The sequence below is a fragment of the Mauremys mutica genome, chromosome 1 (assembly GCF_020497125.1).
Source record: "Mauremys mutica isolate MM-2020 ecotype Southern chromosome 1, ASM2049712v1, whole genome shotgun sequence".
In the NCBI taxonomy this organism is placed as follows: domain Eukaryota; kingdom Metazoa; phylum Chordata; order Testudines; family Geoemydidae; genus Mauremys; species Mauremys mutica.
Window position 1 is genome coordinate 340,013,695 of NC_059072.1, and position 16,819 is coordinate 340,030,513.

The following is a 16,819-nucleotide window of genomic DNA, read 5'->3' on the forward strand; positions in this document are numbered from 1 at the left end:
CGGTGCCGAGATCGCGAGCGCCTGGATGGAGACCTGCCGCGGGACTGGGAACGAGACCGGGACCGGGAGCGACGTCCATGCTGCCTGTCCAGGGACGGTGGCCGGGTCATCCTGGCCGGCTTCCCCGCCGACACGACAGCCCGCACCGGCGGTGCCGGGGGCCGGAGGCCTGGTGCCTCTATCAGCTGGATCAGGTCTCTTGCGGAGGCGAATGTCTCCGGCGTTGATGGTAGCCGGGGCTCAACCGCGGACGGTACCGGGGAGCGTGGCGGTGCCGGACTCAACGGGCCTTGCGGCGCCGGAGTCAAGGGTCCGGTGCACGGTTTGTGCACTGGCACCGCAGGTGCCGCCGACTGCGCAACCTTTCTTGCAGAGTCCTCAGAGCGGGCCTGCGCTACTGCTTTCGACTGCCTGTGCTTCTTCTTCGGCGAAAGCGAGCGGTGCCGCGACTGCGTAGCCGCCTTCTGTATTGGCAGCGCCGCGGAGGTGGAGCGGCTCGGTGCCGCCGGTGCGCTCTGCACCGAGGCAGCTCGCGGTGCCGGCGCAGACGGTGCCGGTGGTCGAAGCGACGCTTCCATTAAGATCTGCTTTAGACGGATGTCCCGCTCCTTTCGGGTCCGCGGTTTAAAAGTCAGGCAGATTGAACACTTGTCCGTTCTATGCCCTTCTCCCAGGCAACGGAGACAGGCGTCGTGCGGGTCTCCGATGGGCATAGGCTTCTGGTACGCCGCGCAGGGCTTAAAGCCCGGTGCCTTGGGCATGAGCCCGCACCGGGTGAGGTAAAAAGGGGAAACCCCCCTTTTTCACCTTATCTATACTAACCAACTATCTAAACTGTAAAACTAACTACAAAAACTAACTATATACAAGAGATGTAAACGCTAGGGATCGTGGAGAACGAAGAGCACTCCACAGTTCCAACTGGCCGTCACGGGCGGTAAGAAGGAACTGAGGAGCGGACGGGCCGGCTGGGGTATATATTTAGCGCAATAGCGGCGCCACTCCAGGGGGCGCCCAGCCGGCCCGCCGGGGTTGCTAGGGAAAAAAGTTCCGAGATGCTGTGCACGCGCGGCGCGCACACCTAACTGGAATGCATTGGAGCAATCACTCGAAGAAGAACATTCATTTATGAGTAACTCTGTAAAAGACACGGAATGTTCAGTCCTCTCTCTGTGAAACAAAACACATATTTGTCTGCCCTGGGCAAAAATCCAACGGGGTCTCATTTGCAGTGGCAAAGCTCTCTAGCTGTCAAAACCAATACCTTATTCAGCACAACTAATGGAGTTTTGTCCAGAAGGGAAGCTAAGCCCAAGGCCTTGAGGCTGCAAAGAGTTAAACATGTAATAATCTCACTGGACGCAACAGGACAATCCCCATCCATAAAGTTTACTCTGGTGCACAAGTGCTAGCAGGATCACTGCCCTGAGCTTGTAGTAGAGTGAAACCATGGGAGCTTCTCCAAGACCTGACTAAAAAAGGACACTGTCAAGTAGGTTAGGATGTCAAAAATCCTATGAATAAGTAAGTCCTCAAGAAATGTGATTAGCAACCGAATACATGTTCTGTTCATTTTAATATTGTTTTTCATCTCATTATACAGTTTATTGCTCTCCTGTGTGCTCAAAACATTTTGGATCAGATCCTCAAAGGTATTTAGGTGCCTAACTCCCACTGATTTCAATGGGAGGTAAGTGCCTAAATATCTCATGGATCTAGGCCTTTGTACCTCTAGCAGGGGTACTACTCCCTTAAGGAATAGTCTGGCGCTTATAGCTGAAGCAAGTCTGGGTACATTCAAGGATCTCTCTGCCTGAACCTGGGCTATTTAAACAGGAAGAGGAAACCGAAAGCTGCATGCAGCTTCAGAGAGCAGAAATGATATAGCTAATGAAATATAACTGTTAACTGATTTGACACAGTTGGGTGTAAGCATAGTAATAGCATAGACCCAGTGCATGTAGGGATATTAGGCACTGAGCTGGCAGACAAAGTGGCAAAAAATGCTGTCAAACACCAGTAAGTTGATTGGGCGATCCCTTTAAGAAAACTGGAATTTAAAAATCTAATTAAAAATGAGTGTAAGAGAGGAATGGCAGGAAATACAGGAAAAGAAATGGAGGAGAAAAGATTCCATGAAATATTCCCAAGAGTTGAAAATGCTGATATACTCCACGGCCCTGAGAGAAAGGGCGAAGTGGCTCTATTTAGAATTTTAACTGGCCATTGTGGCTTAGATAGTAATTTGTTTCTAACAAACATAAAGATGGATTATGTAGGATATGCAAGATCCAGAAAACAACTGATTATCTCCTTCGGGAGTGTGAAGAGTGCATCATCAAAAGGGGGTATTTATATGAAAAACGTAGAGGCCTTAAAGTATCAAAATTCTCACTGCAATGCCTAGTAAGAGCATCAGGAAAATGAGGCCCTATTACAAAATAAAGCAATATTGCAACTCCTTAAAGCATTCTGGAAAAGGTGAAAGACTGATTCTTGAATTAGCTGTGGTGTCCAGTGCTTGGCAGTCATAGACTCAACAAGTGAGCCTGCTTTGTCATAAAACATAAGGGGAAGAGGAGGGGGAGGCATGCAGATTACAATGGTGGTGGTCTTTCTCTCAGGATCTTGGGGACTAGCATGACCAGGCCCAGAGACTTTATTTGCTGACTCTCAGTTCAGGAGCTCTGAACCAGGGCCTGCAGTGAGGGCTTTATGAACTTTGTTAAGACTGCTCCTTCCCTGAGACTTTCTTAAAGCAGACTTCTGTTTTATTCGTTTGTTTTGGCTTCCCCTTGCTTGGATCCTTTACAGTCCCCTTAATCTCAAGTGTCAAATTTGTTCTGTCGACATTTTTGTTTGTATGTTTTCTAAATCTTCAGTAACACACGAATGAAAAAAATCCAATTAAGACTTCAATTTTTTAAATTTGAACATGTCCTTGCAGTGTTGGAAAAAACACATCATTATGCCCTCCTGTTCATGATCTTTCAAACCAGCTCCTGTCCCACTGGCAATGGAGTACTGTCCCCTTGTCAGTCAACGACAGCTACTGCTTACATGGCACATTCCCATAGTAATGCATTTTTTAGCTTCATTTAATGCAGTTTAGTGGCTGGAAGCTAAGAGGAGGAAGCATCGCCATGTGACCACACAGCTCTCTGCAGACTATCAGCTCCACATCCATAGTTTGTGACCCTCTCTGCTAGTGCCAGAGAGCCAAAAAATGAAATTGACCAGTTTTGTTTCACTATACAAGCTGAGTGAAGTATAAAGAGCCAACGCAGTATTGCAAACCCCAAGCATTCAAAAATCATGAGTCACAGCCCCAAAAATATGAGTAGATTTTTAAAATTAGTATGCTTTGGGTTCTTTTAATTTCCCTTCTTGGGTTCACATTTCCAAGCCTTTTTTTGCAACCAGGAAGGCTAGAAACTTTGGAGAGCAGCTGATCTCTGGGCCAGCCACATCCATACTCCATAGCTCTAACTCCAAGGAATTCTCATAGAAGGCTTCCATGGGACTACGGAAAAGGTGACAGCAAGAAGTTGTGCTCCGCTCTTCCACCACCATGGATTACCAATTTCTTGTCACCTTGGTCTTCAGAAACAGAAGAGAAGAAAAGGGCCCAGAAAGAGAAAGGTTTTAAAACATTTGCTTTTCATTTGACAGTGGAAAAAAAATTAATATAAAGGTTAGTTACTGTTGACCAATGCTAAATTTTGAAAGTGTCAAGAAAATGTAATACAAGAGCTGAGAAGAGGGATATACATGGCCTCCTTTGAATGCCTGTTGAAGTCAATGGCAGTGTTCTCATTGTCACTGAGTAGGCCCGTTGTTTTAACATTTTATCTTTAAACTCTAAAGATTTTCATCCAATCATACTGCCCATTTCAGAGGGAAGTTAGTTTTTCCTGTAAGCTCTGAGATGTAATATTCCTCAGAATCCTACTCTGAAAGGTTTTGTTTGGTTTTGCAGTGTTCAATTAATAGGCAAAAGTGCTCAAACAGACCTTATAGAATAGCTGCCTGCAAATCCAGGCCCAATGTTGTAAGACACATTGAGGTTCCCCCTCCAGCTACTGTCTGGTGCTGTAGGTCCTCCCAGGATGCTGTTAAGTGAAAACCAAGACAAACACAGTTCACCAATTTGCTAAAAGTAGAAGTCTCCCCAGTGGAACAGCACACCTGAAAATAAGTGTGAGGAAGGATTACAAAGCTCTAAAAGATTGTGTTGCACAAACTGTATGTGCAACCATTTACTGTTTGTTAAGAGGGCCTGTAAATTAGCATAAACTCTATTAAAAATGCTAAAATGAGCATTGAGTTAAAGCAGAGAAACTAATAAAATAAACTCCTGGTCTTATATCTCTTCTGTGGCAAATCTACAGAATACACCTGTGCTCTACTTTGTCTTTCAGGAAAAGACTAAGAAGTGGGTTCAATCCCACGAAAGTTTATGCCCAAATAAATTTGTTAGTCTCTAAGGTGCCATAAAGACTCCTCGTTGTTTTCACAGCCAACAGTGGTTTGTATTTCAGTAGCATATGTTGCTACTATTATATGCGTCTATGTGTAACACACAAAAGCAATAAAAAAGGGCATCGGTTTTACTACCTTTTAATGCAAAAAAAGCTTTTTGCAGTGTGCACATGAATACTGAAGCCAAGTACAAAGGATTGAAGTTTACCTACCGTAATAATATTTCTGCATCATGATATCCAATGGGATGAACTGGGATTTTGGGAATTCCCACTCCCTCATCAACTTCAGACCTGAAGGTGTATTCTGAGAAACCAAGAATATATTGAATATCAAATTTTACTGTCCTCCTCAGCTTGCCTTTTAATTTGAGTTGTTCTTGTAACAATGAAGAGTCCCACAGTCACATCTAGGATCAATGTATACTGATCCCTCCTGTCATCCAGCATCTTGTCACACATCAGGGATTAGTCCCACTGACTCCAGCGGCTACTGCTAGTTTTAATGCAGAAATTTCACTCCATATAAACAGAAGTTTGCAGTGTTTTTCTACCTGGCATTTATGATCAGCGAAGAAATATATATTCAAGCAAGGTTATTACTCCTCTTTGATGGCAGGCTATAATCCAGTTTCAACTAATCCTCTTGAGAAACATAGTTCCTTGCAAATCTCAATAAATCCTAACCCATATCTACTTCATGGCCCATCCACATCTTGATTTACAAGTGCTGTAAAGCTTAGATCATATGCAGCGAGATATTTGCTAGAAACTGTTTTTGCTTGAGGAAGGCCAGTTGGAATGATATGCAGATAGAACCTGCTCCACACTAGCAAAATAAACTCTTGCTGGAAATTCTCTTAAACAGCAAGTCTTTTTGCATGGATATGAAAAACAGTTTAATTGCTAGTGACAAGACCCTTTTCGATACCAGCAAGTGTCAGATGTTTAGACCTACAAATCTGTCACTCACCTTTTGCTGGATAACCTGGCGTGAGAGGATCCCCTGCCCCATTCAGATTTAACACATTCCCGCGCTGGGCTCCACCTCCAGGAAGGTTCCAGCCACCTGGATAAGGATCTACTCCAGGGGCGCAATAGTCAGCAGGGTCTGAATAGAGTATAATCCCTTTGGCTCCAGCTAATATGGCATTTTTAACCTGCAAAATTATTTGTTTTAAGAAATGTCAAAATGTTTGTATTTGGCTAAGACATTCCCGGGCTCTGCAACACGCCACCAATGGGGAGACACTTCAGAACGCTCATGTGGCAGAGCTGGAATCGTTGACCCAAGGAAAGTGTGTGTCAAAGTGCAGCATGACCTCAAAGCACTGGGCATAAGACTAAATCAGGAGAACCAGGTTCTGTTCCCAGCATAGCTAGATTTGCTGTATGATCTTAGACAAGTTATTTAACCTCTGTGACTCAGTTTCTCCAGCTGTCAAAATGGGATAATGATGCCTACCTCTTGAAAATGCTTTGAGATCTATGAAAGAGGCAGTAGTGTTTACTGGTTCTATGGGCTATTAAATCCCCTAAGGTAAACTCTTGCAAGCCCCTTCTGAGAAGTTTCCATTCATTTCAGTCAAAGTTTCAGTACTCCAATACAGCCATCTCACTTTACTGTTTTGCAACTCCCTGTTAATACACATGATAAGCATACATGATTTTTGGATCAGAACTGGCTCCCGTCACTCACATGTTCTGGTTTACAGTAAAATAAAGAATAAAAATCTCTCTTTGGAAGGAACTTCTGGCTTCTGAAGCAAGGGTTTAATGCTTAATCTGTCTCCAAGTGACATCAGTAGCATCACTCCTATTGATGCCAATGTAAGGAGCCTCAGACCTTTAATTTACTAATCTAATTATGATTTGAGAGAGAGAGAGAGAGAGAGAGAGAGAGAGAGAAACACAAACAAATGAACAAAAAAAACCCACAATGCTCACTTTGTTTCCTCTGAAAATTTTCCCATATCTGGCAATGACAATCTTTCCAGTACAATTAATTCCCATCTCTCGCTCTAGTTTGAAAAAATCTTCTGTGCGGCCATAGTTCACGTACACCAGATCTGCCTATCCAGGGAAGAAAGAAGGCCAGAAACTAAAAATTATACTGTCATAACTGTTATAAAATATCTGTTTTTAGAACCATGCAACTTTATTTATTGAACATTTGTTATATAGTACCCAATATTTGCAGTTCTACAGGCTCCCAGTGAAATTAAAGGCAAAACTCTCCCAAATTATTTTTTAGAAAGGCTTGCTTCATTGATGAACTCTCTATATAATCCCATGTTTAGAAGCATCCTCATTACCTGATGTTGAAAACTACAACACTAGATTGTTCTTCTGGCAAAGCATGTGCAAGCTGTTCATGGCATGAGTAAAGAAAACAGGGTTATTCCTAACGTGCTACTGCACAATAGGTAGACTTCCTATTTTACTTATTTTTGCCCACTTGTGTGATGTGACATGTGTGGTGAATGTTGTCTGGAATCATCTGTCATAGAAGAATCAGAGTAACTTTAGAGAGTGTGATCTTTCAGAATGTGAGTGTGCTTCAGATTTATAACAAACAAGAGGGTTTACTCTTGATGACTAAAGCAGATAAACTTCAGACTACATCCCTCCACCCCAACTCTTAGGTTTCCCCATTAAAAGGAACCATATAAGCCTTAACCTCACCCTGAAGTATCTTTCTAACTAGAAATAGTAGTATCTGATTTGAACAATTTTAGAGCATTTTTGTTAAATGCGTAACTTCTAGCCTTTACTCTGTCCTGTACATACTGTCACCGTCCCTTAGGCTATAGCATAATGAACTTCAGTATTGTCACCTGAGATCACTGCAAAAATATTTTAAGAAGTCAGAACAATACAGCAAAGGTAACTCTTTCCCAAAATATGATTTCAACCATCAGTACTCATAAGAATTGCTTTCTTACCTCTGGCACTCCTTGAGCTGAAAAAGCATTATATGGTGGCAGCACACCAGTAATGTTTTCATATCCCTGAGGGGGCGGCTCAAACAACGATGTATTGAAAATCTACCGAAAGAGCCAAGAAGAACAAATAGTACTTTAGTAAAAGTTTTGGGTCGGATTCTTCCTCTGGGCAAGCTCAATTTTGTGCACTAAATTTAGTTATTAAGAACAGTGTGCCATTTTATATCAAAAAAAATTATCAAAAAAAGAAATCATGTATAACAAAGTGAGAGAGAGAGACATTGTTAGAACTTCATAATGGAACAAGAGTAGGAAGACAGACAGATATTTTTGTGGGTGTAAGGTTTTATGAATAACTGCCTGAATCAAAACAGAGGAATGACTGAAGAGTGCTGAAAAGGGGTGATAATTATAGACACCTAGTTTGTCCCTATTATTTAGTGGTTACTCCCACTTAAGACTATTGCTCCTTTCCTACTACTTCGGTAGATGATCTACTCTCTGATTAGGTACAGTACCTTTTGTTACTACCCAAAATAGTCTCATATCTTTAGTGCTCATGCCACTCTTACTCACACAGTAAGATATTACTCAATGTGAGTAATGGTGGGAGGATGTGCTTTTACTTTGGATCTGATCATCATTATGTAAAGAAAATCAATAAACACTTATAAATAATAACTAATATTGCAAGGGGTTATGCAAAGATTTTATTTATTTGTTTGTTTTATTTAAACAAAAAAAAGTACAGGAATTTTTCAGGATGGATTTTTTGGGACTGGTTGTCCACTTGGCAGAACAGTGGGGATTGCATGTGCACATACTAAGGTTGCAGAGTCAAGGACTGAAAAGTTAGGAAATGCTAGATAACATGTGATCATGTAATTAAAGTCTATATCATAATACATATGCATTATGGCGCTGAATTAAGGATACACAGGCAATCTTAATTCTGGCATTTCCTAACTTTTTAGTGCTTGACTCTCCAACCATAATAATGTTCTTTTAATGTATTTGTGTGTGTGTAATTTCATAGCTTGGAGGGGATGGTGCTCCAGTGGGCATACACTGTCCTGCCCATTCACCACAAACTTCAAGCCTTCTGCCCCTCGCCCTCCAGCCTATACCTGTCCTAGTCCTGTCTCCTCCCCATCCAGGCACCTCATCCCAGTCCCATTCTCCTCACCCAGTCAGTCCCAGTTTCCACTCTGTAGGTTTCTCATTTCAATCCCCATTTCCATGCCAGCCCCTTCTAGACTCCCCCCCATTTGGACTTTTCATCCCAGTCTCCCTACACTCCCAGTCTTCCCTTCCCTAATTATCCCAGTCTCCTTTCCCAGTGCTTCTCCCACACCCTGGTTCCTTGTTTATGCTGTCTTAGAATCATAGAATATCCAGGTTGGAAGGGACCTCAGGAGATCATCTAGTCCAACCCGCTGCTCAAAGCGGGACCAATCCCCAGTTTTTCCCCCAGACTCCTAAATGGCCCCCTCAAGGACTAAACGCCCAACCCTGGGTTTAGCAGGCCAATGTGCAAAACACTGAGTGATCCCTCCCCTCTCCACTTCACTTGTCGCCAGTCCCAGTCTTCCTCACCACCAACTCCTCATCTCAGTCACCCCCCACCTTAGCTCCCAGTTCATTTTCTCCACCCCCACAGGCTCCTTTTCCCAATCTCCTCTCCCTGCCCTAGTCTGGCTCTTGTCCTCTCTGAATTCCATTCAAGTGGCTTTCTTTTTCCCACTGTCAGGATATCAGCCGAGGGAGCCCTGTGAGCACAGGGGAGACAACTGCCCTACTCTCAGTCCCGGTGCTCAGCCTGCAGCAGCCCAGAGTCCTGGAAACTCCTGCTCAGCCCTAGGCTGGAGCATGCTCAGTGCATACAGAATCTTCAGGGAATTAGCTCTACCAAGTAGCTACGGATCATGTGCAAATCCCAATTCTTCAGAGGTTTACAACTTGACCAAATTTGGATAGATTTTTCACAGGGATAACAAAAGGCACATCCCTGACACAAAGGCAACCTCCCTGTCAAATTCCAAGTCTCTGCTCCAAAGCACAGGGGCTACAGAGCTTCTTAGATAAAAGGTCAGCAGAATTTAACATGGGCAAAATAATATATTTTCCCCTAACCTCATTCTCAGAAACAGCTGTACTTGTTTGGCTGAAATTTAAAAAAAAAAAAAAAAAAAAATTCAGCATGAGGCAGACACCCAGCATGGCAAATTTCAAATGGTTACAGTTTGGTAATGGTGTAAGGGACTGAAAAGAGGATCCTAGAATGGGAAGCGTTGGGCAACTTTAATGATGGCAGTACTACCTGCCCCTCCTATAACAAATAAATTGGATAAACTAAGTTTTCACTTCATTTGCACGATTACTTGATATTTCATATTCTTTCCAAAATCTTAATTCTAGATGACTGATGTAGCCCCTGCATTGTACTATTGCATTCTGCAGAGAAGGTAGGCATGTAATGCTTTCATGCATCATTACGTCTACTTCAGTGCATTAGGCACTTTGAGGGGGAAATCCAGAAGGAAAAAAAACCCCCACAAACATATGGAGTTGTCAAAACGATACCTGAAAAGCAGTGAAATATTGGTATTCGATCTTGGGGTGGGGATGGCTTCACCATACACAAAACTTGCCTTGTGCTTGGTTTGCTGCACAGCGAAACAAGGAGGGCGCAATAAACCAGTAGATTCCTTTTGTATGTTTGCAAGATGTAAGCAATCCCCACTGATCTGTCCTGGCAGAAACCATTTCTAAATATTAGTCCAAGAGATTGGGTTACATAACCCAGCAGCAGTGGATTTTCCTTTTTAATATAGAGGCTTTTCATCAGATTATAAAACACAATGAAGATGCACAGGTGTGAGTGAGGGCAGAACCTGACCCCATTTCTTTCAAGAGCTCTTCTACATACAGTTGACTAAAATAAAATCACCTCATTCCCTTGATCATCAATAATTGAGATATAGTTGGGCTGAGTTTCATTTGGGTAGGAAAGGAGGACATCATAATGAACGAGCTCCGCTGAATCCAATCCAAATTCCTTCCACTGGGCTTGAATTTGCTTAGCAAGGTGAAGGTTCTGTTCTGTTCCTGCCACGTGAGGAAACTTTGTAAACGAACTAAAATAAAACAAAGTCATGGGTAAGGAGAGAGTTCAGAAAAGCATTTGACAGAAGAGTCCAAGTAGGCTAATCTTCATAGCACATGCAAGAAGTAAGTTGTTATGGTTAAGTCCCTTAGATGAAACGTTGAATGGTACAACATAGTTACCAGAGCCTGAGGCAGGATAACATGCAAAGAGATCCCTTCTGAGGCCCTAAGATAAATCAGCTCAGCTTTTCACTCTGAGTAACTGCCACAGGGGTTAGAGCAGGGGTAGGCAACCTATGGCACATGTGCCGAAGCCGGCATGCGAGCTGATTTTCAGTGGCACTCACACTGCCTGGTCCTGGCCACCGGTCTGGGGGGCTCTGCATTTTAATTTCATTTTAAATGAAGCTTCTTAAACATTTTAAAAACTTTCTTTACTTTACATACAATAGTTTAGTTAGATATTATAGACTTATAGAAAGAGACCTTCTAAAAACATTAAAATGTATTACTGGCACGCAAAACCTTAAATTAGAGTGAATAAATGAAGACTTGGCACACCACTTCTGAAAGGTTGCCGACCCCTGGGTTAGAGCACTCTCCTGAAAAGGGAGAGACAACCTTTCTCCCCTTCTGGCAGAGAGGGGGAAATTGAACCTGGGTCTCCCATATCCCAGGCAAGTGCCCTAATCACTGGGATAAAAGTTATAAGGTGGGACACACCAACACCTGCCAGATTTTGAATAGGGAGGCAGCCATTAATCACACCAACCAGATTATGCTTTGCATGCAAATTAGGTAGACAAATGCATGTTTCCCCCATTTGTGAATTGCTCTAAGGCTTAGGTGGAAGACAGCTGGCCAAACACCTAGAGGGAGGCAACAGCGTGCATGCCTGGAGGCAGAAATGTAGGCACAGAGTGAATTTAGATGCCCACAGGTTTAGGTAGCAGGTCTGTGGATCATTGTGGAGACAAAACTGGGATTTAGGCACCTAAATCCAACATATAGGTACCTAAATCTGGGGTTTAGGTGCCTAAATACCTTTATGGATCTGGGGTTATAATTCCCAAACAATGGAACATGACCATATATTGGAATGGGTGGTACCAGGGGAGGGGCACAACAAGTATAATTACATTTGCCAAGAAAAGGGGGGAGGAGAGGGAGCTCCATGGGCGTGTGAACCTAGGGGCTAGGAGAAGAACGGGGGTTCTATCAGCGTATAAAACTGTAGTTGGGGGAGAGAAAAACGAAAACTCTATTGGCATATAAATATAGCCCGACTGATGTGAAGGGTTTTGGAATATGTTTGCTTGTTTAGCCCCAATAAACCCACCAAATTGTCTGCAAACTGGACTCTGAACAGTTATTTTCCAGCAAACTGTGTTTGGGAACTGAGAGGGAGGAGGGAGCTGGACCCTCGCCAATACTCCCCCCCTCCAAAAAAATAAAAGCCAGAAACTTGGAAGTTAAACTTAAAAGAAATCCAAATATGTTAAGGTATAGAAATGCGCCTAAACAGCCTTAACTTAGCCCCTTAATGGCTCCATGCAATAACCATACAATTATGCTTTTGGTCCCATATTAAAGTGATTTTTAAAGATATGTTAGGGTTCCCTTCATATGTTTTTTCTTGTGGTCTCACTCTCCTCCTTAGAGCAGTGATCAAATGGGTGCACAATTAAGGTTATGTGATGTGGGAGGTATTACTTGTACCTCTCTATTTCCTGGTTTTTTGATGTTGAAGTTTTGCTTTTCCCATACTCTGGGGAGAGATTGAATAGCCTGAGGGAATGAGAGTGTGATGTGGAAGCCTTAATTTTGTATTTCTTTTACAACACCATTAACATAGTCTTTGGATAGTGAATTAATGGAAAAATTTCTGCAGTTTCTGCTTTATAGTTTGATTTAGCAAAAATGTACAGAAGGTGTTCTGGCACCATGAAAACAAGCAGACTAGATACTGATAATTTTTTTCTCCTGCTGACGATAGCTCATCTCAATTGATTGGACTCTTCCAGTTGGTATGCGTATTTCCACCTTTTCATGTTCTCTGTATGTATAAATATCTCCTGTCTGTGTGTTCCATTCTATGCATCTGAAGAAGTGAGCTGTAACCCACGAAAGCTTATGCTGAAATAAATTTGTTAATCTCTAAGGTGCCACAAGAACTCTCTCTTTTTTTTTTTTTTTATAATTCCCTGTGGCCCAGAGACTTCAGCATAATTACTGAGAAATTTCACAGTTTTCAGTGCATACATTTCCTAGACTTTTGTATGCTCTCTCTCTCTCTCTCTCTCCTCTCTAATTTATTGTGAGCAACAAAAAAACAAAACAAGGTCTATGTACTTTATGGGCTCTAAATCATGTTTGAAGTGAAAGCACATAGGTTTAAAATAAATAAAAACAAAACAGAAATCAAATTAGTCATGAGCTGTTTGCTGTCCTAGATGCATCCTCACACTCTCAAATGCTGAGTATTAACATACGTCACTAACTAGCATTGATTTCTGTTGGCTTTTGGGGATATTTTTGATTACATTATCCAAAAGTAAACATGTGCAAGAGTCATTGTTTTCATTTCCAGTGAAATACATGACAGAAGTAAAGGCTCCTGATATGCTTTTTACTTTTCATACAACAAACTTAGTATGAAGGAACCACATAACACAGTGGGGCCCAAATAATCCAGTTTACTAACTATGCACAACATACAAGACCTGGTTACACATGCCCCAGCAAGGGTGCTGTGTCCTGGTTGGCTTCTGAAACATGGAAGACACTGATGGCCACTAGAGGGTTCACACACCATTTAAAGGGATACTATCCAATTCCTGTACACTAAAGAGTACTTGTATAGGCAATTCAACTGCATTCTCTCTCCCTCGCCCCCTCCGGTTAATATATTCCTACAGGATGAATTGCTTTCTACTTTACCTCAGCTAACTGGGTCACTGGGTGCTGAAATACAGAGATTAATGAATCACTAGCCACATTATTTATCATGTAATAGCTGTCCATCTGCAACACATAAAACATTTTCCTTTTCTAAGGTATCTATTTGAGACTAAAGCAAAGTACATAGAATCTCAGGGTTGGAAGGGACCTCAGGAGGTCATCTAGTCCAACCCCCAAAGTTCTTTATTGATGTTAGGACTTAAATAATGTAAGATGCAGGGGGAAAATGTTATACTAGCTGGAGCTCAGATAATGGAAAGGCTTTTGTATAAAAAAACAGAGAGCTTTACAGAACTGCATAGATAACCTTAATAAAAGCAACATAACTAACAGCATGAATTTTTAAAAGAGAAAATCATATTGTTCAAACCATAGATTTTTCAATGGTCTGGATGTAGATAAGTTTTGTCTACACAGTCTTGCAACTCTATGTATACCTTTAACATCTACATGTATATAGCAAGTATATTACAAAAAACTAACTTGTGTAAATATCTATCTATCTATCTCACATCCTCTTCTTCGCAAGCTTTATCTGTCTATTTTGGGGAAAGGACACTTTGGAGTCCAATAATTTCTAAAAAGTCAACTTGGAAAAAACATTAAAATGAGAGCATGTGTTTTAATACTTTTCTCAACATTGTGCACAAACCCAAGTAATTCCAAAATATAAAAGATATCATAAAAGCACAGCGAACAAATGCTCTTCCATGGGGCTAATGAATGTTATAACTTATGGCTTTTGTGGCTGATAGAATTATTTGAAAACCAAAAAGGATAAAGCTTACCGAAGAAACTGCTTGATGCTTTCTGCTTTCATTTCAGCCACAAGTTTCTGTCTCACGTTTTGATAGGCATCTGCTGAGCTGGTTGTTTTTTTAGTGGGTTTCATTAACCAGCCTGAAAAATATCATTAAAGCCTGATACTTACCAACCCCTACAGTGCTCAAGTATTTATGCATATGGTTAACTTTAAACACAGGTAATCCCATTAAATTCAATGGAACTATTCACATGCTTACATTTTAGCAGATGCCTAAGTGTTTGCTGGACTGTGGCCCAAAACATAAAAGGAACTACAAAGTAAAATGTTTATTGTTACTGGATCATGATGAAGTGACAGGTCACTCCTGCATTTATATGAGCACACATGATAAATATAGATACCATTTAACCAGATTCTTCTGTCAGCCGTTTTAGACCTGTAACTTGAATGGAGAACTACCAGTTCACAATGAGAGGAGAATCAGACCCGTCATATTCATAGTGAACATTCACTGAACAGTGAGAGGGACTCAGTGGCCCCTACCTGAATGAATCTGCTCAGGTATTTAATGTGAAGCATGTGCATGAGCATTTTCAGGATGAAAGCCTAGGATTCCATGACCTCCAGCCAGCCCCATAATAGTTATTAGGTGCTCAGGGGAGGAGAGGGGGAAAGTTAAACGTATTTTCAAATACTGCATTGTCAAATACTGTCATTCCTTGCCAATGTTTGTGGTGTTGCTCTTCTGTAGCAGAAAACCCACATAAACAGGGAAAATGACTTCAATGAAACTGACAATCCACAGCAGTGATGTCAAGTGCACAATGGAAAACTGAAAGAGACTCTTTCTCTCTAGCATCTTTCAGTAATAGTGGTCTTAAGTATGTTCTGTAAAAAAGTTTCTTTTGAAAAAGGGCAGAACTGTTGGGTTTGTTTGAGACTGACCACATCCTTTTAATGTTTAGCCTGATTAGTTTTAAGCATTTTTAAGCTGACTGTACAGTCAGCCCTCTGCATCCATGCAAAGCCCCATTGGAGTAAATGGGGCTCCCACAGGAGTGCAGCAAACCACCTGTGAGCTGTCAATTGACAGTCCCTTATTTCCAAACCTAAAGGTCCTGAGTTACTCCTTAAACTCCATGATGGCAGCTAATGGAAGCCACATCCCCACCTTTTACAATAAAACAAGGAGGAAAAGCACAACCCTCTGTAATTTCCAAACTGTTTTTTCTTGACTCATCCTTGCTAAGAAGCTGACAGTTCACTCAGCCCAATTTGGGATAAACACCCCCCCCCCCCCCGCCCATGCAAACGGCTGGGAATGGAAGTAAAGGGCAACCTTTTCTGAAACTCTCTAAGGAAGGTGAGTATTTAGGAAGCCTCTGACAAGCAGTGAAATCCCCCTGGTTGGGTGCTCTTCTTAACCTTCACACACACACACAGGGTAGGGAGGTTTAAAGTGCAGAGTTGGGAGATGGAAACAATCCAGGGGGCTGTGTCTGGTGGAGGATGGTGTGCGGAAGTGGGGGTCTGTCCATAGAATAGTACCCGGGGAGCTGGGTGCCTAGGAGGGGAGAAGGGGCTGCATGTATCTGAGGAGGGAGAGGTGAAGGAGCCCATGCACTGGGGGGGGGGAGGAAGGAGTGTGTGTAAAGCCCCGGTTCAATCCCCGCCTGAGCTCTGGGCGGCCCCCCGGGCTCTGTCTCCCCGGCCGGGGCGCTCCGTACTCACCTGCCAGGAAGCCCAGCAGGAAGAGGGCCAGCAGCAGGGCGCAGCCCAGCCCCGTGCGCAGCGCGCCCTGCCTCCCGCCCATGGCTCCAGCCCCTCTCCGCCTCCGCCGGGTCTCCCTTCTCCCCGCGCGTGGCGCCCTGGCGGAGCCCACGGGGGATGCGTCACGCTGGGGGCCGCTGCCCGCTGGGCCCTTCCCCTTTGGCAGGGAGCAGCGCGGGCCCCTCCTCGTTCCCGCTGGCCTGAGCCACGTGGCAGGGAGCTGCGGCTCCACCAGAGGAGGCACTAGGAGGAAAATCGTGTGTTTGCTTTGGGGGCTGTTTCTGTTATAAGGCTTAGCAGCGCCTTTTATCCGAGACCCTCAAGCTGCTCCCCACCAGCGGGGAAGTAATCGCCCCCATTTTACAGGTGGGGAAACTGAGGCACGGCGAGATGAAATGATGCCCAAGGTTAGACTGTCGTCAGTGGCGATGCAACCTGGGTCCCCTAAATCTCTGTCCCTGGTTCCTTGTAAGACTTTGGGGCAAATTTTATCCCTGTAAGGACATTTAAGATAAAACAAGTGTTTTTCTTTTACACCCACAGACCAGAAAATAGTAGCAAGAAAATATCTATTTAAAATGTACCCGGAGTAACACAAAGAATATCGGCAAAAAGAACTTGTGGCACCTTAGAGACTAATTTATTTGAGCATAAGCTTTCATGGGCTGCAGCCCACTTCATCGGCTGCATGCAGTGGGAAATACAGTAGGAAGATTTTATATATATATATATATATATACACACACACACACACACAGAGAACATGAAACAATGTTAGTCTCTAAGGT

At 43.0% G+C, this 16,819-nt stretch overlaps 1 protein-coding gene across 5 annotated transcripts in view; it reads right to left on the reverse strand.

Moving 5' to 3' along the window:
* LOC123372141 (N-acetylated-alpha-linked acidic dipeptidase 2-like) overlaps positions 1-16,819 on the reverse strand; it is a 57,099-nt gene that overhangs the window by 35,230 nt on the left and 5,050 nt on the right. For 3 of the 5 annotated variants that reach the window (XM_045020103.1, XM_045020098.1, XM_045020120.1), the window contains 7 exons: positions 14,284-14,395; positions 10,377-10,563; positions 7,427-7,528; positions 6,429-6,554; positions 5,455-5,641; positions 4,695-4,788; positions 4,014-4,112 (listed from right to left, as the gene is read on the reverse strand). In XM_045020103.1, the coding sequence (XP_044876038.1) occupies positions 4,014-4,112; positions 4,695-4,788; positions 5,455-5,641; positions 6,429-6,554; positions 7,427-7,528; positions 10,377-10,563; positions 14,284-14,395 (907 nt within the window). Of the gene's footprint in view, positions 1-4,013; positions 4,113-4,694; positions 4,789-5,454; positions 5,642-6,428; positions 6,555-7,426; positions 7,529-9,559; positions 9,591-10,009; positions 10,093-10,376; positions 10,564-14,283; positions 14,396-15,992; positions 16,088-16,819 lie in introns of those variants that run through there. The other 2 variants (XM_045020129.1, XM_045020111.1) reach the window with 2 other exon arrangements.